The sequence below is a fragment of the Benincasa hispida genome, chromosome 7 (assembly GCF_009727055.1).
Source record: "Benincasa hispida cultivar B227 chromosome 7, ASM972705v1, whole genome shotgun sequence".
NCBI lineage: Eukaryota > Viridiplantae > Streptophyta > Magnoliopsida > Cucurbitales > Cucurbitaceae > Benincasa > Benincasa hispida.
In genome coordinates, this window is record NC_052355.1 from 38,963,545 (window position 1) to 38,987,331 (window position 23,787).

Consider the following 23,787-nt stretch of genomic DNA (forward strand, 5'->3'; position numbering starts at 1 on the left):
AATTTGAAAGTACAAAGATTAAATTGTTATATACTAAAATTTATGGACTAAATTATTACAAAATTGAAAGTATTAGGGTTAAATCGTTACCAACCAAAGTATAAAGATTAAATTGTTACTTTCATGAAAGTTTTGAGACCAAAAAGTATTTTTTAACCTAAATTTTAACCTATTTTAAACAAACATAATTATCAAAGGCTATAAAGAACTCCAAAATCACATTCCCAAAAGATTTACCAAAGGAAAACAGTTAAGAAGCTGATATTCTTGTCTGAAAACCAAAAATAATCATAACAATCTTTTCAATCCTCAGTTATGCTAAATTACAAAACCTTCTCTTTTTGTTTGTTTTTCTTTTTTTTCCCCTCCTCTTCTCTCTCACTCTCAGGTAATCAATGTGCAGTGAAAATAGGGGGGGAAAGAAAGAAAAAAGGGGTAAATTTAGGATGATTTGTCTTCAAAAATAAGTTCATGACACGTATCTGTAAGGTCATTGTGTTTGCTGCAGAGACTTGAATTGAATACACTCATAAAACCTCATCTCAGGCAGTTGAATACTTCAAATTTTCTTTGTGTTGTTGTAAAGTTATGTCGAAGCTCACCTTTATTTTACTTCTGTCTAGTCATATCCTTCTGAAAGCCTTAGCTCCGAGCTTCTCCTTGGCCTGAAAAGGTAACGATGGAAGACAAATTATGAGATGATAAATGACAGAGATGTTATTGGACTCTCTTCTTTCTCTCTCTTTAGATGCCTTTCATTTTTAGTTTCTTTCCCTATTTATGCTTTTAAGTCTTTTTGAAAGAGCCAATTACCCTCTCCTAATAATCATATTTCTTTAAAGAATGTCGTTGGTGGTAATACTTCCGACTCTTCTGCTGTGAACGCCAGTAACAAGCGAGCACTCCGAAGGCGCAGCTTGCAAGAGCAATCGCCAATGCAGCCCCAACCGGCACTGCAACCGCATTTGTTGAAGCGGTTGGCTCATCAAGGACCCCATTGACACCAACATTCCCAAGGGCATTGTTGCTTTTGTACAGGGAGGCAAGCGTTCTACCATAATAGTTGGTCAAGAATTTATGTACTTCATCCAAATCCCATTCGATCTGGTGGCTGCTATGAGAACGATAGCACGACGTGCAAAGTTGCCTCGGAGGCCAGATCATCTTTGGAAATTTTGGATCTGCGGTTCCCATGGTTTCTTCTTCTTTCAATAATCTTTCATTGACTTTGTTGTGTACCCTCCACAACCAGAGGGAAAAATCACGAGCTTTGTTGAAAGGACTAGACACGCTGAAAACAGGACTTTTAGTTGGATGGTATAGGTACATAAAGAAAATGAATCAAATATTTACTCCAAGCCTACCTTGAACACATGTCGTAAAAGTGCTGGCGACATTCCTCGCAAACAAAGAAGTTATGGATGAAATCGCAGATAGTTGTGAATGCAAACTGGCTTTCTCCGTCCTCAATTCTCACAGAAAGAGAATGCAGTAGAACCCATAATCCACAACTGCAGAAAGAGATGCAATTAAGCACAACGTTTGAGAAATTTTGCCGTTTGTGGCAGGAAAGAAACAATAGAACCTTAGAGGAGTTGAGGGGGCTCTTGCAATGGCTTTGTCTACCATTAGGTCTATGTTTCTCTTGATCGAGCAGGAAAGTCTTTTTTGAGATTATTTGTTATACTTGATAGTCCTTTCTTTAGCAGGATTTTCCTGTTTTGGGCTTTTATCTAGACATCATTGTTTTTGTTTTTTTTTTTTTTCCATTTTTTCTCCATGAAAATCTGGTTTTCAAGTTGTAAGCACTGAACCAGAAGACATTATAACTAATGTTTTGCAAGACTGTTGCCATTTTTCTCCAAATTAAGATAGGACTGAGAGTAAAAACTATTTCAAAAGACAGCCAAACTCCATACAAATTCGGAAAGAACAATTCAGACTATCTGGCACATCAAACTAAAGCACAAAGATTAAACTTACCTAAATCCCCTCGTATCATTCTTGCTACCACGGCAGAAAATCTGCAAACACGACATTCAAAGACAATTAGAATAATAGATGTTTGTGTGTAGGAACTACACACGGTAAAGGTATGGTGTAAAGAGAGACGAATTATTCTGTAAAGTGAGAGTTCAATGCCTCTCAAACAATTGGAGGCTTTGAAACACAATCCAATAACTGATATCAAAGCAACAATCTTAGAATTGGAGGTTTCTTCCCTAACTTTCTAGGAAACAAACAATTTCATTGTTAAAATGAAATTATCTCCAACTATTCTATAGGTGAAAAGAAAGTTGGGCGGGGGGATTTTGCCCACCTTGAGATCTATAAAAAAAAATACAAAGAATTTCCACGAACAAAAATAACCTCCATGAATTTCTTAGGATCTTAGGAGACCTGGAGGGAGGGCATCTAACCATTTACCCTTTTTAGTACACCGTCTGAAAAATAATTATTGACCATGTCTCTTGCATTCAATAGAAAATGAAAATACAATTCATATCAATATCCAGCCAAAACCAAGTAGTGGGTCGACAAGATATCTCAAAGAAAAGTAGAAAACAACTCATATTGCCATAAATAGTCAAGTTAAATTTTATCGTTTATGTACCCACCCAATATCCACGAGGAACATCTTTTCCACATATCTGCAAGTTCTTAACAGCACCCTTTTCACTAGCAACCTCTTGTTTCACATCTGCAGGATTCAACTCATCGAAGTTTACAAGTATCTCTGCACTACCTTTTCGACACCTAAGAGAATAAACATTTCAAAAATGAAACGGGAAAATATCACTTCAGTAAAAAACAAGGAGTAATAACAAATGTATTTTCACCTCAAGGAAGGGTGATGAACCACCAGAAGTTGAAGGAACTTTATAAGAGATGCTCGAGTTTCAGACTTGATCATCTGAAAGCATGCAAGTAAAAGTTATTGATCTATAATTGTTGTACATATATATCTACATATATGGTATTAAAAGAAAATAATAATAATAATAACACCTAATACCTTGTGTTCCAAGATAATATCAAAGGCAGTGGATGTTGCCTCTTCGACATCGTAGACTGCTCGGGCAATCTATCATCATCGAGTACATTTGTATCGTTAACATCAGGAGTAGTGGAAAATGATTTCATCTATAATATATGCAAATCAAAGTTTTATCATAATGTCTGAAACAACCTGTCCTGGATCTGAGATATTGGATGACAGATGCTGCTCATTTTCAAATTTTTCGTCATCCAAGCCAATTGAGCTGAAAAGTCAGTTAACTGCTTATTGTTTGTTGGCTAGGTAAAAGTCGATAGTGCAAATTAAGAAATGATTGGAAGTACCTCCTACCTGCCCATTTGCTTGTTTATCCAACTTAGTAACTTTTCTGCAGTCCGTCCGTTATCAATGTTACGTATTTCACTTTTCTCTTGCTTAGGATCCCAACTGCCAGACACAAATTTGGAAGGAGGACCCCAAAAGAGCATAGGATAGTGGCCCACCGAAAATTTATCACAGAGATTGGTATTTATCTGTGCTGGCAGACAAGCAAAGGGCAAGGACTAATCACCAAGATGCCTTCAGATTTATATATTCAAAATTCAAACAAGGAGAAATAGCATAGATATATATATGCTAAAGCCAGAACCATCTTTCTTCTTGGACCTCATTTAACAATGTGAAAGTTGCCCAGACCAAATCGTCAAAATAATTAGATTAGAGAAACTCAACCTCAACCAAAATAGTAAAAACTAAACACAAGATTCACAAAAGTGAAGCCAACACTTCGATTAAAGCATATGTTGATACCATCCATCAATATCTGAAATTCATGCAGGGTCAAAAAGTAGTAATATAAATCATTCATTCTGACTTCTGAGGATCCCAAGATGGATACTGGACACTAACTCTTATCATTATTGGTTGACACACAATATAGGGCTGCATTTTGACATATTTTAAAAATTGGGGAATTTTATAAGATAAGAATCAATCTAAATTTAACAAATATTTAAATTTGCATACTCTATTCAAAAACTAAAAATAATAAAACAGAATGTCAGAACATGATATTATTATGTTTATGAGGCAGACGTGTGATGATGACCTCCTAGTATTTTTGCATGGTATGCCAATCAATATAAGGGTTAAGCCGCAATAAACTACCTTAATAAGTTAATTGTGTAAACTACTTTAACAAACTACCATAATAAATTAATTGTACAAAAAGGGGAAGGCAACAAAGACGATTGAAAAGAGGGAACCCCACCAAGTTCCACCCCCACCATGGAGAAGAACCTCAACAAAAGGCCACGACCAAGATTAATCAAGAAAAAACTATGATTTTGTAATATATATATACACACACACAGACACTAAGATGCACGGACACTGACACGTGATATGAATACGACACGACACCGACACGGCAACACGTCAATTTACAAAAAAAGTAGGACACAACACGTTGGGGACACGTTATTTATTTATTTTTCAAAAATAAATATGTGTGCATAATTTGATATATTGTGAAATATGCGCATTTATATTCAAGAAAAAGTATGAAAAAAGCATAAATGGGGGAAAAAAAAAAAGGAAAGCTAAAAATGAAAGGAAAAAAACAGAAATGAGAAAAGAAAAAAAAAATACAGTAAGAGAAGTTGCATAAGTTGTCAGCAGTCGTGGGTCTTGAAATTGAAGTCATCACCATCATACTCGTGTCGGAGGTCACACCTCCGACACTGACACTTTGCTAGTTTAGAAGTGTCGATGTTTCTTAGTGTATATATATATAATAAAACAGATAAAAATATGAAAGGCGCCACAAGAAATTGAATATTTTAAGAAAATAATAAATGGATGATATTACATAGGATCTCTGTATCAAAATTAGTTTTTCCGGTAAAAATGACATTGGAAGGCTCAGTGAAATAAAATAATATAAAAGAAGCAGAAAAAGTTTAAGATGGCATTCAAAATACTTCTTTTCCCAATCTATATTCATCAATTTAACTCCATCAAATACTATAGGATTTTGCTTTTAACCCAAAATAAGACGTGTTATATGTGTAAAGCTGAAGAGCGGCAGAGCCAACCACAAATGAAAGAAATTTTAAAGAATGTCCTTTTGAATCCAAATCATCCAAGGTACTGAAACTAGTCTATTTCTCTACATACATAACACTCAAAACATGTAGAACCAAATCACATGTTGTAGAATTATACCATCACATGCTTGATACTTCCAAGCTTCAACTCCAAGAGATTGAAAATAAATAAATAAATAAATATAATAACAATAACAATAAATAACTATTTAAAAAAAACTACAAAATATTAAAAGAAAAAATCAGAAAATAACAGGAAATTTCGATCTTGATGAACTGAATGTATTGGTTCTTCTGGCTACTTCAATCTGGCATGGAGTAGTCATGAGACACTAGCATTTTACTTTAAGAAACTCACTAGCCCTAACAAACACGGACACGAACAAGACAGAACACCGTGATGTGTCAATTCTTTTGGACTTTGTAGTTGCCTGGTTGGAAAGAAACAAGAGGAAGGTACATGGATTTTTTTTTTTCCTTGGAACTTTGTCCTGTACCTGCTTCTAGCTGGATTGTTCTCTATAAGTTCTTTTGCAATCTTCTTAGCTAGGATGGCGGGAATTCTAACTACTCCTTTGATAAGGGAGATGTCTCATCCTCCATTTTTCCTTGGTTAAACATATGCATTTCTTTTGAAAGTTAGGGAAAGGTCAGGTGAGATTTCTAGCAAAACAATTTATTGAAAAGAAAAAAAGAAATCCAATGGAGGAAAAATGAAACAAAAGCACATTGTTTGATCTTTCAATTAAAAAGAAATATCACAGAAAGTACAAATCAAATGTCAAAAAATAACAAAAACAATAGCCTTAGAGCAAACAAACTTCATGTACGGAAAAAGGAAATGAGAATCGAAATGTAATGCAGGCATAAACTGAACTATTGTGAATTATCATTGAAAAGGGTCCATAAAATCAGAATTATTTGGTTCCAGGTGGGGATTGATGGAAAAACCAAGAGAAAAAAGAGTAAAGATGCAACTCAAACAGGCAAATTATAATACAACTTCATCACCAATACATTCCAGGTGGAAGCAACCTCTACAAGGTGCAAACCATAATGCCTCGTGTTAAAAATGAACCAGTGCAAGCTAGCTAAAAATGACATTTTATAAAACGAAAGAGGCAAGTGGGAAATACTTCAAAGGTCCCTAAGAGTTATGGGTTCAATATTGCAGAATCACTATACCTTCAATGCACAGTCCACTCTTGTCATTAATACTTTTCCTGGGTGCACAGCATTCGGTCCATTGAAAAGCCTAGCAACTTTCTCATAATGGGGCTACGGTTTGATGTTCAACCAAAAAGCACAATTAGATTTCTTCTAGCTGTAGCTCTTGAACATCAATTTGAGAATATGAATATGATAACTAACCTTATAGTTTCTGCAAGCAGGGCACCTGTAAAAGTAACAATTTGAAAATATCACGAGTGTATTTGACTAGGAGCATTGGGATTATATTAGATGGTATATCACATATACGTTTCAATATTCTAAATAGCCATTTGGAATCTCTGGAGAAGAAGAAAAGTCATATCACAAGTCATATGACACGGTCAAATAATTCGTTGAATTATGTTAGGTACTTAAGCACCTTGGAGAACCACACCTCAAAAGCCATCTATTGGGGTGGGAGAGCCAAGCCACCTAAGTACCACAATGGTCATCCATTCTAATCAATGTGGGACAAAGGTAGCCCAAACCTTGGTTCCTAACGATACCCCATCCTTGAAAAGCCAATATCCTGACGACTACTCCAACAGTTCTTCACTTAGCCACATCCGTCAGAACCCTCCACTGGTTCCACGCTAGAATGTCAAAAACCGACTCTGATACCATTGTTACGTACTTGAGCACCTTTGAGAACCACACCCCAAAAGTGGATGGAAGAGTCATGCCACTTTAAGTATTACATTGGTCATCCCATTCTAACCAATGTGAGACAAAGGTAGCCCATATTACCTTGGTTCCTAACAAGATTACTCTTTCTCCAACGAATCATGAACAGCCGACTCAATCTCTCCAAGTGACAAGCCAGGTCGAAGCTTTAAATATCACTGAGTCAGATGCCATGGTTTCTTATTGACAAATAAATTAACATCCTGACACGATATTCAAATTTCCCTAGCTCTCAGCCCAGGCATGTATCACATCCGACAAGCACAACCCTTTAGCATTGACTCCAATTAGAAAGAAAATAGCCAATGCTCTCTAATAAATAAATAAAAAAAGGAGAAGGAAAAGAATCCTAACCAGTGAGCAAAGAATTCAACAACCGCAAAGGTAGCTGGAGTATCCCTAAGAACCGCATCGAAATTAGTGGCGTTCAAATCAACCGCGTAATCTTCAGAATCCCCGTTTTTATCAGGAACTGTTCTAAGGATCGAACGCGATCCCAACGAAGCTCCCAACCGCAACGCACTCAGACACACAATCAAAACCAAAAGTGTACGAGACATTGAAATGAACCACCGGCTGCAATAAATGGTTGAACCGTAAAGGTAGATAGAATCCTTGGAGGATCCAAGAAAAGATCAAAACAGAAGTACGATTCTAAGAGAAATTAATTGATTATTCAACAGATTAACGAAAAGGACTGGTGGAAAAATTGAAAAGATAGAGATCTGAGAGAAAAAGGAAGAATATGCAGTTGCCGGAGGCGAGGTTGGGCAGTGAAAAAGACCTCCGACGGTCGGAAATGGTTGGGGCGAGTAGAATACACGCGCGGGAAAAAGAGTGAGATTTATGTATGGACGAAGGGTCATGTTATCGGCGCCATTTTGCAATTCTTAGGACGGTTTATGGTCCGTACCGGCCTGTTTCGATTTTTTGCAATTATCATTTTTTTTCTTCTTCTTCTTTCTATGACTTTGTTTTTTCAGTTCAATTTCTGTTATTTTTTGGGTAATTAAAATTTTAAACCTAAACCTCTCAAGTATATGTTAATATGGGTGCAATAAGGGTGCATTTGGCATTGTGTTTAGGAGGGATAGAAGTAATTATTAAAAAAATCTTATCGAAGTCGGTTAAAATCACTTTTAAACACCTTCGTTTTATATTTAGTTTTAAAATCAATATCTTATTTGTTTTTATATTCTCCTAAAATTAGATGCATTTTTAATTAATAATTAATATTTAATTTTATCTCTTTCAAAATTTATCTTATTTTTTATAATTCCAATTGGTTGCAATTTTTAGGAATAATAATTAAGTTATAACATCATTTAAAAAATATATATATAGATAGTTGTTGATAGACTCCCACCCCTGTAGAGCAGCTCATCAAAAAACGTTTCCCAAGTCGTGTTGCAACTAGACGACTCCATCTCTCTCTTGTATTGTGTCCTGAATCCTCAGAATCGGTGTCTGATGGTCTTCATCTCCACTGGAATCTTAACTTGGCGTCTTGGCTTCCTCCTTCGATCCGTCTTGCAAGTGCAGGGTAACCCTGGGCCGGAACTATTTTATCAACCGTGTGTTTGCCACAACATTTGAGAATGATGAAATTGTCTGCTTTATGGTACCGGTAAGCCCCACCTATCAATGCAATAGCTTCTGAGCAAGTTATGTGGTTCTATACAAAAAAAGACTCCTAAAGCTTAGAAGTCTATCAGTAATAAACTTCTATCGTTGATAGACTCTTAGCAGTGATATGGTTTACTACTCCTACCAATAATATGGTTTGTAGCTGATAGACTATTTAAATTTGGCCATATTTGTAATTTTTTTTTACATTATGTTATATTTACTAATACTTTGGGTCCAATGTCTATATTTGCATCTGTCCCATATAATTTATAATAATACATCATACATATTTTAAATTTAAAACAAATGAACTAAGTTTATAATATAACATATTGTATTTCTATACTTTTTTCTATCTTTATTTAATATAATTCAGCATTTTAAATTTTAAAATTCAAAATTTATATATAATGATAATATAAAAATATTATTTTCAAAATTTACATTATTTAGATTACGTCATTCCTAAACATTGGATTAGTGGGGGGGGGGGGGAGGGGGGCTTTGGATTTGACTACATTTTAGTCCTTCGTTTTCGATTGAGAGCTTTCAAATCCTCCTACCCACATGTTAGGTAGCTTATATATTACAATTTACAATACAATTATTGAGAGATAAGTACTAACAACTAAAATATATCAATATTGTGGTCTTTATTTATTTGTTTATTGATGTAATCAACATTCAAATGAATCAAATTATAGAGGAACAATCTCAATGAAACAAAGCAGAAACGTCGGGATCAATCATCAATCATACTTGATCAACATAACTTGAAAATACTAGATGAGCTAATTGATGAACAACAAGACTAACCTTCTTTATTAAATCAACTTTATCTCCAAAATCATCTCCCAAAATCCAAATCACATGGATAATAATGATTAGGTACAATTTAGGTTGCACATAATCTCATGCTTTCTTTCCACTACACACGAACATTAATTTTTTCTATTTTTTAATAAATTACTCGTGCGATTTTTTATTAAGTTAGGGGCTGCACAACTACAATCCTATATGTGCTAACTACCACATTGTGCTAAAGATGTGAAGTGCCAACCATTGTATTATATTTGCTAAATCTTGCCTTTTGTGGAAGTTAATGCTGAATTGTATATTCCATCTAGATTTGCCCATTCTTTATCTCATTCTCAACTAACTAATTAACAACTTTCTTTCATTCTAAAGTACTCTCATCCGACTTTCCTTCCTTTTCAAGCATTTCATTCCATACATCCACATGTAATTTTTTAATTAACAATTTTCTTTTAGTTTAGTAATAAACATGCTAGACATTTGAGCTTCTAACTTCTAACATTTCGATCGAAAATGTATGTGACGTGCCTTGACCGATTGTGTTATGTTCAAGTTGATTAGTATTGATATTGAAATTTGCTACCAACTATGAATTTATAATCTTCAGGAGGAATCAAACAAATGTCCTACAAATTAGAGAACCCCGCATGGTTGTGGTGCTTTGACAACTATTACTCCGATGATCAAGTTAGTATTCGTTTAGAGAGAGTTAGAAAGTAGAGAATTCGGGATGTATCTCATCCTACCTCAAATATCACGAGCCCTCTCGATTATATAAAAATAAAATTTTTAACAATTAGTCGCCAATTAAATTTTCAAGTCATTAATCAAGTCGTTACTAATCCTATGAATTGTCGGATTTATTTCACTAGTGACTTAAGCATGAACAAAACTACAATAATCAGGGATAATCTTTACTTTGTTTAGTAGGTCTCTTTAATCACTATGGTTGTTCCAAGGGTGGAGCCACATAGGGACCAGGAGTATGCCCCTCGAATTATTAGTTTTGTATTTTTAATATAAATTTTCAAGTAATAGTTAATAATATAATTAATAAATGTGCACTTATTATTCAATCCCGTTCGTGGTTCAATAGTTAAGGGGTTTGTCAAAGCTGCATGAAACATGAGTTTGATTCTCGTTTGATCATTTTTTTAACTTTGATTTTAAATTCCTCTCCAAAAACTGGTTTATCTTTAAGAGAAAAAAAAAGATTTAAAAGTGGGATTCTTATATCGATTTATCTTGATAGAAACAAAAATTCTGGTTTATCTCGATGGAAATTAATTCAATATGGAGAGATATTTTTATTGTGCTATTAATTTTGTATACATAATTTTTATATTCACATTACTCTCTTTATATTTTTGTTTGTTTTCATGTTATTTTTACATTCACATAACTCGTATAAATTAATTTCAAAGTTCAAATTAGAGGATTACTTGTTTTCACTCGTTTGAATATACGAACTTGGCAAGTAAATTTTAAAATCTTTTTAGACTTTAAGTTTTTATGCTTTTAAATCTATATAATATAGTGTACTATTATTATTATTAATACTTTTGTAGAGTTAATTCAAAATTAACATGGAGAGACGTTATAAAAGAAAACCAACAATGGAGACAATAGAGGCATCATCTTCAAAGAAGAAAAATGTTTTGGGTTCTGATCGATGTTATACATAATTTAATATAGAAGAATTACCCGCAGATCCTGGCCTAAGAATAAAAAAAAATATGATTATAATTATAATATTCGAGATCAAGTTCTTGCTAAAAGGTCATTGCCAGCTTCGAAATCATACTTTTCCACTTAGGAAATTTGGTACAAAGTCGAGACAATTTAACCCAACTTGATTTAGTGAATATTCTATTTGGCTAGAATATAGCATTTCAAAAGATGTCACATTTTGTTTATATATCCATTCAAACCAGAAGTAAGTGACGAGTTAGGAGGTGACTGTTTTGTTAGTGACGAATTTTCTAATTGGAAGAAAAAAGAGAAATTGCATATTCATGTTGGTGGTCTTAATAGTGCACACGGATTTGGGTAAATGTGGGGCTATTTTGAAACAAAAACAACATATTGAGACTCTTTTAAATAGGATATCTAACCAAGCATGAGTTGAGTATCGAACTTGATTAGGTTCATCGATTAATTGTATTCGATTCTTATTATGACAAGGAGTTGCATTCTGTGGACATGATGAGGCAAATGATTCGAAGAATCGAGGTAATTTTCTTGAAATCTTACAATGGTTATGCAACCATAATAAGGATATTGAAGTTGTGACTTTGAAAAATGCTCAAGAAAATTTGAAATTGACTTAACTCGATTTTAAAAAAGATATAGTGCATTCCATTGCAGTAGAAGTTGTTCATGTGGTTATAAAAGATATGTGTAACAAACAGTTCTCTATCTTGATAGACGAATCAAAAGATGTATCTTCAAAGGAGATGACGTCAATTTTATTGCGATATGTGGATAAAGGTCATGTGATTGAACGATTTGTTGGAATCATACATGTCCATGATACAAGTTATCTACCACTTAAGAAAGTCATAGATGGTTTTTTTCCCCCTCAACATGGGTTAAGCATTGCTATTTTACGAAGACAATGATATGATGGAACAAGTAATATGCAAGGTCAATTTAATTGATTGAAAGCACTTATTTTAAAAGAAAATGAATGTGCCTTTTACATTCATTGTTTTTCTCATCAACTTCAATTAGCTCTTATAACTACTACTAACAACATGTGGAAAAAATTGGTCTGTTTTTTTATTGTTACAAATGTGGCAAATGTAATTGGGCATCAACAAAATGACGAGATATTCTACGAGAGAAACATGGAATGGAAAATTTTGAAGCTTTAAATAATGGTGAAATATTAAGTGGTCGAGGATTAAATCAGGAGATAATGATTAAACGACCAAGAGATACTCGATGGGGATCACATTACTACACTTTAACGAGTTTTGTTACAATATTCTCTTCAGTAGTTGATGTATTTGAGACATTTATGCAAGGTGGATCAAATTTAGAACAAAAATATGAAGTAGATACTTTAATAAGTTCAATTATATCTTTTGACTTTGTTTGTCATATACATTTTATGAAAATTATCTTGGGAATCACAAATGACTTGTCTCAAGCATTACAAAGAAAATATCAAGATATTGTGAATGCAATGAATTTAGTCAAAATTTGTAAAGAAATACTGAATAAAATAAGAGAGTCTGATTGGGATCCATGGTTGAGTATTGTTTGTGATTTCTGTCGTAGTCATGATATTGAAGTCCTTAAAATGGATGACCTTTCTAATTCGAGGACGACAAAAGCGAAAATCGCAACAAGTTACAAATTTTCATCATTATCGTATTGAAGTTTTCTATGCCTTCATTGACATGCAACTTCGAGAGTTGAATAATTGTTTTACTGAAACTAATATTGAATTGTTTCTCTCTGTGACATGTCTAAATCTGAGTAATTCATTTTTTTTCCTTTGATAAAAAAAAGCTTAGTCAACTTACTCAATTTTACCTAAGAAACTTCTTGGAGTAAAAATGGTCATGATGAATAAAGACAAAGTTTATCCATTAGTTTACAAATTACTCATATTGACGTTGATTTTACCTATGGCCACAACTACTGTAGAGAGAACATTTTCTGCTATGTATATTGTGAATACTCATTGCATAATCGAATGAGAGATTAATGGATGAAGGATTGTCTCCTAGCCTATATTGAAAATGATTTATTTGATAAGTTAAATACTCAAATTATCATGGATCGATTTCAAAAGCTGAAAACTCGTAGAGGGCAGTTGTAATGTACTAAATTAGTTAATTTATGAAGTTATGAATACATTTTTTACATTCATTTATATATATATATAATATATAATATAATATTAATATAATTGCATATAAGTATCCCCTTTATAAAATTTATGACTCCGCCACTAGTCTCCTTTATGGGTCAACCTTTATGCTTAGGCATTATACCTTTATAGTTGATCCTATGAATCGATCTCTATACTTATGCATCGTGACTTTATGGTCCATCTTTTGAATGAATCTCCATATCCAACCAAATAAACATTGTTTTTTCCCCCATAATAATTAGTATGTTTGATTAGTTGTGTAGTGATAATTAAGTGGTAAATATGAGTATTTTATGATAATTCTAATTTGTGACAAATCCGAGATGTTAAATAAATTGAACCGGATAACATATTAAATGTCAATTAATTTTCATCAGTTTTGCTATCTTAAGCATAGTTTAACGATGAAGTAAATTCTATGTTTTTGTTTTTTTTTCTAAAAAAAACCACATGTTCAAATTTTAATTCCCATATTCACAAGGTAGAACACTACTGAATAATATTATATAATGTAAAATGATTTTATATTGTCACAACGTAACCGTGATGTAGAGCGCCTGACGTCATCTTGTATGGATCTATTAAAATAAATAGTTTTGGAGTCGCCGACAATCATATTAAAGGCGTGATTGGTCACCTAATTACAAAAAGTAATGGTTAAAGTAAATTCATATTTGAGTTCAAGAGCCATTTGTGTGTAGGGAAGTTGTTAGCACCCTACAACAACGGTGAAAACAGATACTAAATTTTATATCTTATTATTCAATTGAAAAAACTAATAAGGTCCACAAAATGTTATTTTCCTCTTCTTTTAAATATCTCATGTTTACTAGCTCACATTTTAGAAATAATATGAACTAATAACTATGAGTGGCATCAAAGACATTAAGAAAATTAAAAATCTATTTTGGATTCCCGAAATAATTTCCTACACCTCAAGCATGTTATAACATCAAACTTTGATGTTTTTAATCTGTCAGTGTTTGATGAGAAATTTCATGTATTTAAGGGATTAATAATATTTTTTTTAAAAAAGAACACTACTTGATCTCATTTTAAATTAAAAAATTATTATTAATGGTAAAATAATGTTAATTTTGAAAAATGATTTCAAAATTAGAATTTTAAATTAGGGAGAAATTTTGTGTATTTTAATTTTTAATAATAAAACTCATAAAGAAACACTACTTTTCTCAATTTTATTATTTTAAACAATGTATATAAAATTATTATGTATTTATGGATCCAAAAAATTCACAAGAAAACACCACTAACTTTCAAATTCATTTTTTTTTTTATTTTGTAAAATTACAAAGTCAATTTTAGTTAAACATTTCCAGGTCTTTACATCATTTTAATTTGCTCCAATTATGTCTCAAAAATTAATATTAATTTGCTCCAATTTTCAATTTAAGGAATATTTGCAGTGCATAATTTATTTTCATTTTTTTAAATTATGAGATTAAAGTAGATTTAAGATTTATACACATAGGTATATACAAAATTACGAATTAACAATAATTAATTGATGATATAGTACTTGATATTCAAATCAAATCCAGTAAATTAGCCTCCCTAAACATACAATCTTCAAGTGAAAAAGTATGAAATTAATATCTATCAATTTATTTAATATTTAATTTGAAAGAGGAGAGTAAAAGATAACATATAATTAGATGACAGATTGATATCAAATCAAAGTAAACAAAATAAACCTTATTAGGACCCCGATTGGTATGTAAGTCGCCTTGGCAATTTATAGAAGAAAAATAAATGCTTATGGTAAATGTAGAGAGACGTCAAAGCTTACCATGACTTAAAGACTGTGTGAAAGGGGAGGAAGGTGAAGGAGAACGTGAGAGTGTGAAGAGATTAGGAAGTGTGAGAAGAAAATAATAATACGTAAGATGTGAGAGAGCGGGGAGAGAGAATTAGAAAAATTAGGAGATTTTTTATAAAATCAATATTTGTTAATTAAAAACTTATTTTCTTTTAAAATCAATTTCAAATCAAATTCAACCTTTACTTTTTTTTTTCTTTTTGTTTTATGAAGCTTTAACAAAAATGGACGATGATAAAAGTGAAAGATTAAATTAAACAAAAAAAAAATATGAAAATGAAAAATAAGTCGGACAAAATATAATAAGAGGAACGAATTTTAAGTATTGAGATTTGAACATTTAATTTCAAAATAAAAATATATGTCTTGGACTTATAATTTTATAATTTCATGATGATTTTTTTAAAATTCTATACTTACAAATGAATTTCATGTACTTTATGACGAGATATAGAAAAGTTATTATATATTATATACTTTTTTTTTAATAAAATCAACGCTAAACTAATGGTAAAGACTAAATTTAAATATAATTAAATAAATTAAAATTGAACATGTTATAGTACACATGCCAATATTGAACGATGATTGACCAAAATTATAATATCACATTATTATTATTATTATTATTATTTTTAAAAAATAATTATAGGCATTTTTCACGATCAGCCTTAGAAATTGGACCAACTGTGCATTTAAATTGGGCTGGGCTTTTTAGACGTTGGCCCATCGTTTCAAAGATAACAGAAGAAAATCTGAAAACGCGTCGTTTACGAATCATGACTTCCCAACTACCAGACACGAGACACCGATAGTCGAAAATTTTGGGTAGATCGTAGAATATTCGATTTTAGGGCTCGCATCGAAAGAACCCATTTTCGAGATTTGTGTTTCATTCCCAATTCCATTACAAAAAAAAAAAAAAAAAAAAAAAAACCATATCTTTTAAGAGAAACCAGTCGTTAACGCTTCAAATTTATCTTCGGCAGACCGTCGTTGGTCACAAAGGTACTCTCGATTCGTGTTATTTTAGGTTGCATTTCGTTCAATTATTCGTTTGGGCCTTTTGTTTTTTTGTTTTTTTTTTTTTTTTTTTTTTTGTTTTTTTCTAATTGTTCTGTGGCGAGCTGCTTTTCTTTGAGAGTTCATCGTGTATGGAGCTTCTTGTTGATTTTTTTTTCTGGGAAATTTCTTAATCAACCAATGTGTGTAGGGATGAGAATGGTTGTTGTGCTAATTTTGCATTCGGAGTTCAGAAAGTTGAACGGGGATTGAAATGTTTTTCTAGAGCGACCTTGTGGGTTTTTCTAGGAAGATTTGAGAACTAGTTGACTTTGATTTTTTTTTTTTTTTTTTTCAGATTTAAGAATCTAATTGATTAATCATCGTTTGATAGTTTGATAACCATTTTGTTTTTGGCTTTTGGCTAAATCAAATATTTAGTTAGGAAAGATGAGAACTATGAGAAATGAAGTTGTAAGAAAACAAGAAATGGTATCAAATGGTGCCTAAGTATTTGGTTTTAAAGTTTTGGTTTGTGAAATTTATGTATAAAAACTACTCCCACCAATGGAATCTATTTTTACCAACGGGTTGCTTTGTTTTGTTATCTACTTGTTAAATTTTGAAAATTTAAGAAGAAAAGAATAGGGCAAATATCAATTTATGCATCTGAACTTATGGAAGTTCAAGGTTTTTAAATTATATACTTATAAAATTTTAGGATTTAAATTGATACAGTTTGGAGTTTATATTGATACAACCCCAAAAGTTCAGAGTTTAAATTGATATAACTGTTAGTTTAGGGTTTAAATTGATACAACTCCTAAAGTTCAAGGATATAAATTGATATTTGTCCAAAAAATATAGTTGTTAAAATCTTGTTTTTGTTTTTCTAATTTGGCTAAAATTTATTAGTTTAAGAAGATGAAAACCATTATAAAGGAAGGCTAGAGAAAAAAGTACAATTTTTCAAAAACGAAAAATCATATGGTTATTAAATGAGGAATCCCATCCCACATATGGTTATTAAATGAGGCATTAGTTTTTAATCACAATATGTGGAGCAAGGGTGAATTACTTGCTTGAGAAGAGTTGAGTTATTAGATGAAAGTGGCATCCTTCGTTCACATGCAGCATTTTAATTTTATTTTCTTTAAAAAAAAAAAATGAAAAATTGTAAAAAAAGTTCACGGGTCACAGGGGTGTTGATAATTTGGTTATTCCGAAACTTTTCTCTCATTTCATGTTCTCTCATTGTTATTCATTCCGAGTGCTGTTGCCTTTTATTGCTTTTAGTTGCCTGATTATTTACACATACTACTAGCGTGGGTTCTGTGCCAGTATAATTTCATGCAGGATTCAGTATGTAATAGTATGCTATCACCTTATTTCTTGATCAGATAATTATTTACATTGTATTCCATTTTACCAGTCTTTCCAATGGTTGTTGACTTTCATAATAAATTCTTCAGCATCTCATGCTATTCTTGGCAGACCCAGAATTCTATACATTATAATTGTGCTACTTACATTAAGTGCCCTGTTTTATGGAATCACAGATATCATCTGTACTATTGAAGGGGACTTTATACCATACTACTCAGCAGTGAGCAACGAAGTTACCATATCCGCCTGCAAGTTACCCAATGAAGTTCCTAGAATACACCCCGTTTGATAGGTTTGTCTTGTTAAATCAAATCATGGTCTATTTCAACGATTTTCCCTTCTGATATTTTCTTCAGACATATTGTCTTCTCTTACTTCATTTTGATTTTTGTATGACTGTTATTATAGGTTGAATGATTTCTTGAGTCATTTGAATCTTGGAGAACGTACTATCAAGGGATGCCTAGAAGCTTATTCTTGTAAGAATATGTGTGCTTGCATGTAGAACTGAAAATTTATGTTCTTCTGTCAATGTATTTCAGATTTCTTGAAGTGTAAACTTTCTTTATTTTGATGTTCCTTAGGTAAACATACAGGAATAGATAAGAAACTATCTTTAAGCTTGGAGAATGAGGTAAGGATGTTTCAATCTGCTTATAACATGTTTGCATATTTCCGAGTCTCTGGACTCATGCGAATAATGGGCAACCTTGCGTCAAACTTTCCAACTTTCAATTTTTATTTATGCTGTTACACATTATTTGGTTCTGTATGTGGATGTGCCATGCATTTGAATTGGGGAAATATTGTTTTTAGCTACCAAGTATTGATTTATCGTCTTCATGTTTTTTCAGATTCTTGACTATCTTGGGAAATCATCTGATGCTGACTCTTCTTCACCAGATGAATTTTTATTGAGCAGATCAAGGTGATGAATGGCAACCTTGATATGAATCATATGATGTTCTAGGTGCTTATTGTATTATGTGGTTCTTTGACAAGTTTTACTTCATGGCAGCCGAAAGACACTGATATACTTGGTTCTCACTCTCAATCACGTGTACCCGGATTATGACTTCAGGTATCTGCTAAAATAATAGTGCACGTGCACGACTTCATGCATGCCACCATCAGTTTTTGTAATAAACCATGATGGAGGATTATGGGTAATGCTACTGTCAGCTTATTGGGCGACGTGGCAACCCACTTTATATTCCTACCTTTCATAAAAATAGAATTGGGAGTGTTGTCAAAAGGATTGACAGACAGTTTTAATGAACTGTTGCTCTAGGAGCTGAGAGTTCAAGTCTCTCCATTTCCCGAAGTCTAATACTCTCAAGTTAGTGCGTTGGTGCTGAATTTTTGCATTATATGGATTATACGGAAGTTTCTATGTCGTTCCATTGTGCTTCCTTATATGATATTTTCATACGTCTTTGTTGTTTGCTAGTGCAATGCAAGCTCACCAGTTCTTTACAGAGGAAAGCTGGGACAGTTTTAAGCAGATCTTTGATGCTTATATGTTAGAAGCATCTAAGGTAATATATAGTCGTACTTGTTTGTGCTTATTAATGTGTTGAGATGTCCATATGGGTACGTAATAATTTAGCTGCTCAACTATCAATTTTGGTGTTGTTGAAGATGTTGCTGAATTAGCTTTTCTGTCCAATGCTCCCTTTTCTCGAAGAGCAGGGTGCAATTTTACTTTTGTTTACTATTTCTAACTTATTTCTTGTGGGCTCAGTAGCTTTACTAGTGAATATTAGGATACCCTTCTTGGATTTGGATCAAATTATGTCTCTATCTACTTTCTTTTGGACCTTTTTGTTGATTTGTTGATTTTGAATGTTCATGGAGATGTGGCTATCGTCATGGTGTTTATTTAGTTATGAGACATGAGAACTGGAGAGGGGAGAGGGTTGGACACCTAATGTGGTTGAAATTTCTATGTCATAATATTTAAGAAATGCCCTGATGAAGAACTCATTATAACCAACACTTCCGGTTGTTACATTTTTAAATCCTTGGATCACCGATTTGCAGGAATGGATTGAGAATAATGAGGGTGGTTCCTTACTGGAGATGACATATAAGGCTCTTGATGAGGTATTTGCGGTTTTAAATGGATATAAATGGCGATATTAGGAATATTCATGACATCTAGCCACTCAAATGCAGGCTGTAAAACTAGCAGAGTGTGAAATTTACAGTTACAACCCGAATTCTGATGCTGATCCCTCTATAGAGAGAGGGGCAATGTATGTGTTCTTATCTATTGGTTGCCTAAAATGTTAGTCAGTTCGACATCTAGGATTGTAACATTTAATGATATATCTGTGTGCTTCATCAGATGGTCCTTCAATTTCTTCTTCTATAATAGAAAGTTAAAGCGTGTTGTTAGCTTCCGCTTTTGGTGTTTAAGGTGCGTAAAATTGTCGGTTCAGTCCTGTTTGAAATGACTTTTTAAATGCTTAAAAAAGGTTTTCCAAGTGAAAATCGTTAAGTATTTAAAAGGCGGTTTCAAAAAGGTCCTCCATCTAGGACTTTCTACTAATTTAATACCCGTTTATCACTGCATTTTGTTTGGTGTGGCAGTACTTTGGTGGCCGAGGGATTTCATTTGGACGGGATAGGTTATGAGGAAGATGGAGATATCTTCGATAACATGGATATCTGAGACAGTACTGTAATCAATTTGTGCATAAATGAAGACTTCTTGCATGGCTGATTCTCGATTCCGTACTAACTTTTGAAGCCACATGGTTTGGTGTTAGGTTCATACTTTCGCTTGAACCATGTTCATATGGTGGGATGACTTTTATTATTGTATATAGGAATGTACAATCCGTCCCTAGATGTAACGTAACCTTAGACACCCCTTTCAACATGGGTGAATCAGACCTTTTTTAGACACCCCTTTCAACATGGGTGAATCAGACCTTTTAGTTCGAGGGTATACACTTTATGCTAGTTGAGTTATACTCACTTTGGTCCTTTGAGAACCTGTAGAAAATAATTGAGCTCCCTATTATGTTAGCAAAAAAAAAAAAAAAAAAAAAACCTGGAAGGATAGACTTGTTTTTGTGTTAGTTATTGCTTTACAACAATACTTGTTCTCAATTTTATGATACCTGTTATTCAAAACCCTCCCGAATCAATGGAAAGTCTTCAGGTGTCAGCTGTGTTGGTGACGGCGAATGGTACTTGGAAATCGATATGATTTGTTTGAAGTTGAATTTAAAAATTTGAAAATAAAAAAAGTACTTCATGTTTGCCCTTTACATTCTCCTTAAATCTTTCTTTGGTCTCTGTAGTTTAAACTCATTTAGAAGTTCAAATAGTTGGGTCTCTTTCCATAAATTTTAAAATGGGTAATTACTTTTAGTTTGTCGTTAATCTTGATTGAAATTGATAAAATAATAATAATAATTTCCATACATGAAAGACAGAGAATTTGTTTTCCAACTTTATGGAGGGAAGACAATGAAGAGTGAAGACCCTTTTTTTATTTTTTTATTTTTTTGGGAGGGTTGGATGTTGATCTGTTCGAAATAAAGAAAATTGTCAATGTTTCTTTGGTGATCGCTAATTTCTTCTTCTTCTTTTTGTCCAACCTTCTTCTTCGTCTAGGTTAGAAGGTCAAAGAATAGTGTTCTGATTTTCCATGTTGAGCGTTGGACTTTGATTGTCGTTTTTTCCCCCAAAACAGAAAAGTTTGGAAGTAACATTGATCAAAATGATATTTTAAGTAATTTTTGTTGCGGGACAGAGCATCAATTCATAGATATGCAAACACTTTTTACCAAACCAACTATAAAATAGAGTGCATTCTGTACTTGTTCTGTTGTGCCCCAAAATCTTGTAAACTTTGAAAAAGTGAAATATGGGTCCATAAAATACCATTTCTTCCAGCACTTATTCTGCTTTTAATTATTTGGACTTTTGTACTTTCTCTTTTTTTAAATTCCTCCCTTGTTTTTTTAATAATGAATGATAAGATTCTCTCTTCCTTTTGCCTATGTTCTTGACACATGCATTTTATCAACCTACCACAATCTCTTCTCTCTATTCACCCCATTTTTAGTTTTCTTTTATTTTTCCATTTTTGAAAGATGGATTTTTCTATAATGTTTCTTCTTGTAAATTGTAATTTAATCTTTGGCATAAAGATTCAAATTAACCCATGTATATTCGTTTTTTATTTCATTTTCAAATTCTTTTAAGTCTTTTTCAAATTCTTTAAGTCTTGTTTGATAATCATTTGAATCTTTGAAATTGTGTTTGTTTTTTTGTTTTTTTTTTTTACCTTTCTTATAATTTCTTTTTATGGTTTTATCTTTTCTAAATAAATATTTGAATTCTCAATTTCTTTTAGATTTAGTAAAGAGAAAAATAATATCTTGAGTATGGTTTGTATTAGATTCCAAAATGGTTTAAATTTTATTTAGTCCTTAGATTTTAAAATGTAAATTTTTGCCCTTGAGTTTTTAATATAGTTTTCATTTGGTCTTATACTTCAAAATTTTACATTTTACTTGTTGGCCACTTTTATTATTATTATTTTGCATCGATTTTTTATTGATAGCTTTCATTAATTTTCGGCCACTATTAAAATTAATTGAAGATTTTATATTATAATTATTTTATATTTATGAATAGAAAGTTAGTGTAAAATCTAGAAACCTAAGTATCAAATAAAGATTTACTCAAAATTTAAAGGTAAAAATGTATTTTTTTTTTTTTAATTTCACGACATGTAAGGTGGGGTAAAGGGATTCAGACATTTGATCTCTAAGTCAAAAGTGTATATATTTAAACTAGTTAGGCTGTTTCTAAAGGGAGAAATGCATCTTGATATGCTTTATTACATTATGGAATCAAGTAAGATTGAAAATAACAAAACCAAAACAAAAGGGTTAAAATAAAAATTAAACATGTCCATGTGACTATGGAAAATAGCAATGGCAATCTTGTCAAGGGGCTATTGGCTGATCCATCACACATTATTTTAAACTCAAAAAACAAAGAGCCCAAAACCTCAAAAATTGACACTTGTTTAGCAAAACTTGGATGTGAGCATCTTTCTTTTAAATTTTAAATACCTTTATATGAATCATATCCTAAATTTTGCCCCACTAATTATTTTTCAAACTTCAATCATGGAAAGAAGATATGTATCAGAATCAGCTGCCAACTTTTGTGGATTGGAAATTTTTTTTAAAAAAAATTACCAATATTTTTGGAATCATCTCATTAAGATGATCTACATAACATAATTTGAGATTTGAAATTATGATGCAATAATAATTAATATATAGGGAGTAATTTTATCTATAGAGTTGGTCTTAGGATAGTTTATGTATATTCATTCAATTCCATTATCTAAAAAGATTGACGTTTCAATAAAATGACCTCATAAATCATAATGACTAGATGTAGTTTCGCTTAAATGAATTATATTTTGAGCCAACTTGATTTAGACATATACTTTGGATGAAAAAGTTAAAGAAGTTCGACTTCACTTCTATTTGTTGAACTTAAATAATAATAATAATAAATAAAAAAGAATCAACATTTTGATTTAGTTTCTTCAATAATAAAAGAACCCTTGAAATTAATATTTTTGAGTTAAAGAATTTTGACATTGGTATCAAATATATCCTATATTGAACTCTTTACAATTTGTTAAATAAGTTAAACCTCAACCAGTACAATTGGTTGAAGGGATTTATTGAATGCAATAACCTGGAGATGTTTGGTCAGAAAAATGTATAATATGTAAGCTCACATGCGCATGAGATAAAGAATTTGGATTTTTTTTAGTACAATAAAGTGACAACTGGAGATTTGAATTTCTGACTTAGAAGAAGAAATACATATTTATATTAACTACCACTAAATTACGTTCATTTTGATATTTTTAGTGAAAAAAATAAGTGCTTTTATATCGATTCATGACCATCTGTATCCATTTGGAATATACATATATAACTTAACTAGTTAAGACATATATTTTTGAACTTTTACAATCATGTATTTGACTCATTTTACGGTCACACGTAAATCTAAGAGAAAAAGAATGCATGCAAAATGAAAATAAGTACTAATTTTACATTTATGCATGGCTTAAGATCACTAGATGACAAAATTTAATAAGATTGATTTTAGGTTAATTGTTTTAAATGGTAAAATTCTTAAAAAAATTTCAAATATAGCAAAATGTCAT

At 32.0% G+C, this 23,787-nt stretch overlaps 2 protein-coding genes across 3 annotated transcripts; one reads left to right on the top strand and one right to left on the bottom strand.

Annotated features, from left to right (window-relative positions):
* Positions 1-232: 232 nt before the first annotated feature.
* Positions 233-7,926, bottom strand: LOC120081748 (sulfhydryl oxidase 2). 2 transcript variants are annotated; one of them, XM_039036862.1, is made up of 12 exons: positions 7,357-7,926; positions 6,478-6,502; positions 6,292-6,384; positions 3,350-3,531; positions 3,191-3,263; positions 3,017-3,085; positions 2,841-2,914; positions 2,619-2,757; positions 1,984-2,024; positions 1,365-1,511; positions 863-1,291; positions 233-665 (listed from the first exon to the last, which is right to left on the bottom strand). In XM_039036862.1, the coding sequence occupies exons 1-12, from the start codon at positions 7,560-7,562 to the stop codon at positions 620-622; spliced, it is 1,524 nt and encodes a 507-aa protein (XP_038892790.1). In that variant the 5' UTR covers positions 7,563-7,926; the 3' UTR covers positions 233-619. The 2 variants fall into 2 exon arrangements, with proteins under 2 accessions (XP_038892790.1, XP_038892791.1); XM_039036863.1 differs by having other exon boundaries at positions 814-1,291.
* An 8,029-nt stretch (positions 7,927-15,955) lies between these two features.
* On the top strand, positions 15,956-20,752 carry LOC120082229 (repressor of RNA polymerase III transcription MAF1 homolog). Its single transcript, XM_039037506.1, has 11 exons — positions 15,956-16,181; positions 17,735-17,853; positions 17,970-18,040; positions 18,146-18,195; positions 18,416-18,489; positions 18,580-18,642; positions 19,012-19,099; positions 19,605-19,667; positions 19,740-19,819; positions 19,912-19,983; positions 20,157-20,752. Exons 2-11 carry the CDS (start codon positions 17,822-17,824, stop codon positions 20,236-20,238), a joined length of 675 nt encoding a protein of 224 aa, XP_038893434.1. The 5' UTR covers positions 15,956-16,181; positions 17,735-17,821; the 3' UTR covers positions 20,239-20,752.
* The last annotated feature ends 3,035 nt before the right edge of the window (positions 20,753-23,787 follow it).

Excerpts from the sequence above, each read along its gene's own strand:
- LOC120081748 (XM_039036862.1), bottom strand. The coding sequence starts at position 7,562 with ATGTCTCGTACACTTTTGGTTTTGATTGTGTGTCTGAGTGCGTTGCGG. Across the intron at positions 6,503-7,356 it reads GTTGAATTCTTTGCTCACTG|GTGCCCTGCTTGCAGAAACT; the intron begins GTTAGGATTCTT and ends TTACTTTTACAG. Across the intron at positions 2,025-2,618 it reads ATGTTCCTCGTGGATATTGG|ATTTTCTGCCGTGGTAGCAA; the intron begins GTGGGTACATAA and ends TCGTGTTTGCAG.
- LOC120082229 (XM_039037506.1), top strand. The coding sequence starts at position 17,822 with ATGAAGTTCCTAGAATACACCCCGTTTGATAG. Across the intron at positions 17,854-17,969 it reads GAATACACCCCGTTTGATAG|GTTGAATGATTTCTTGAGTC; the intron begins GTTTGTCTTGTT and ends CTGTTATTATAG. Across the intron at positions 19,100-19,604 it reads ATATGTTAGAAGCATCTAAG|GAATGGATTGAGAATAATGA; the intron begins GTAATATATAGT and ends ACCGATTTGCAG.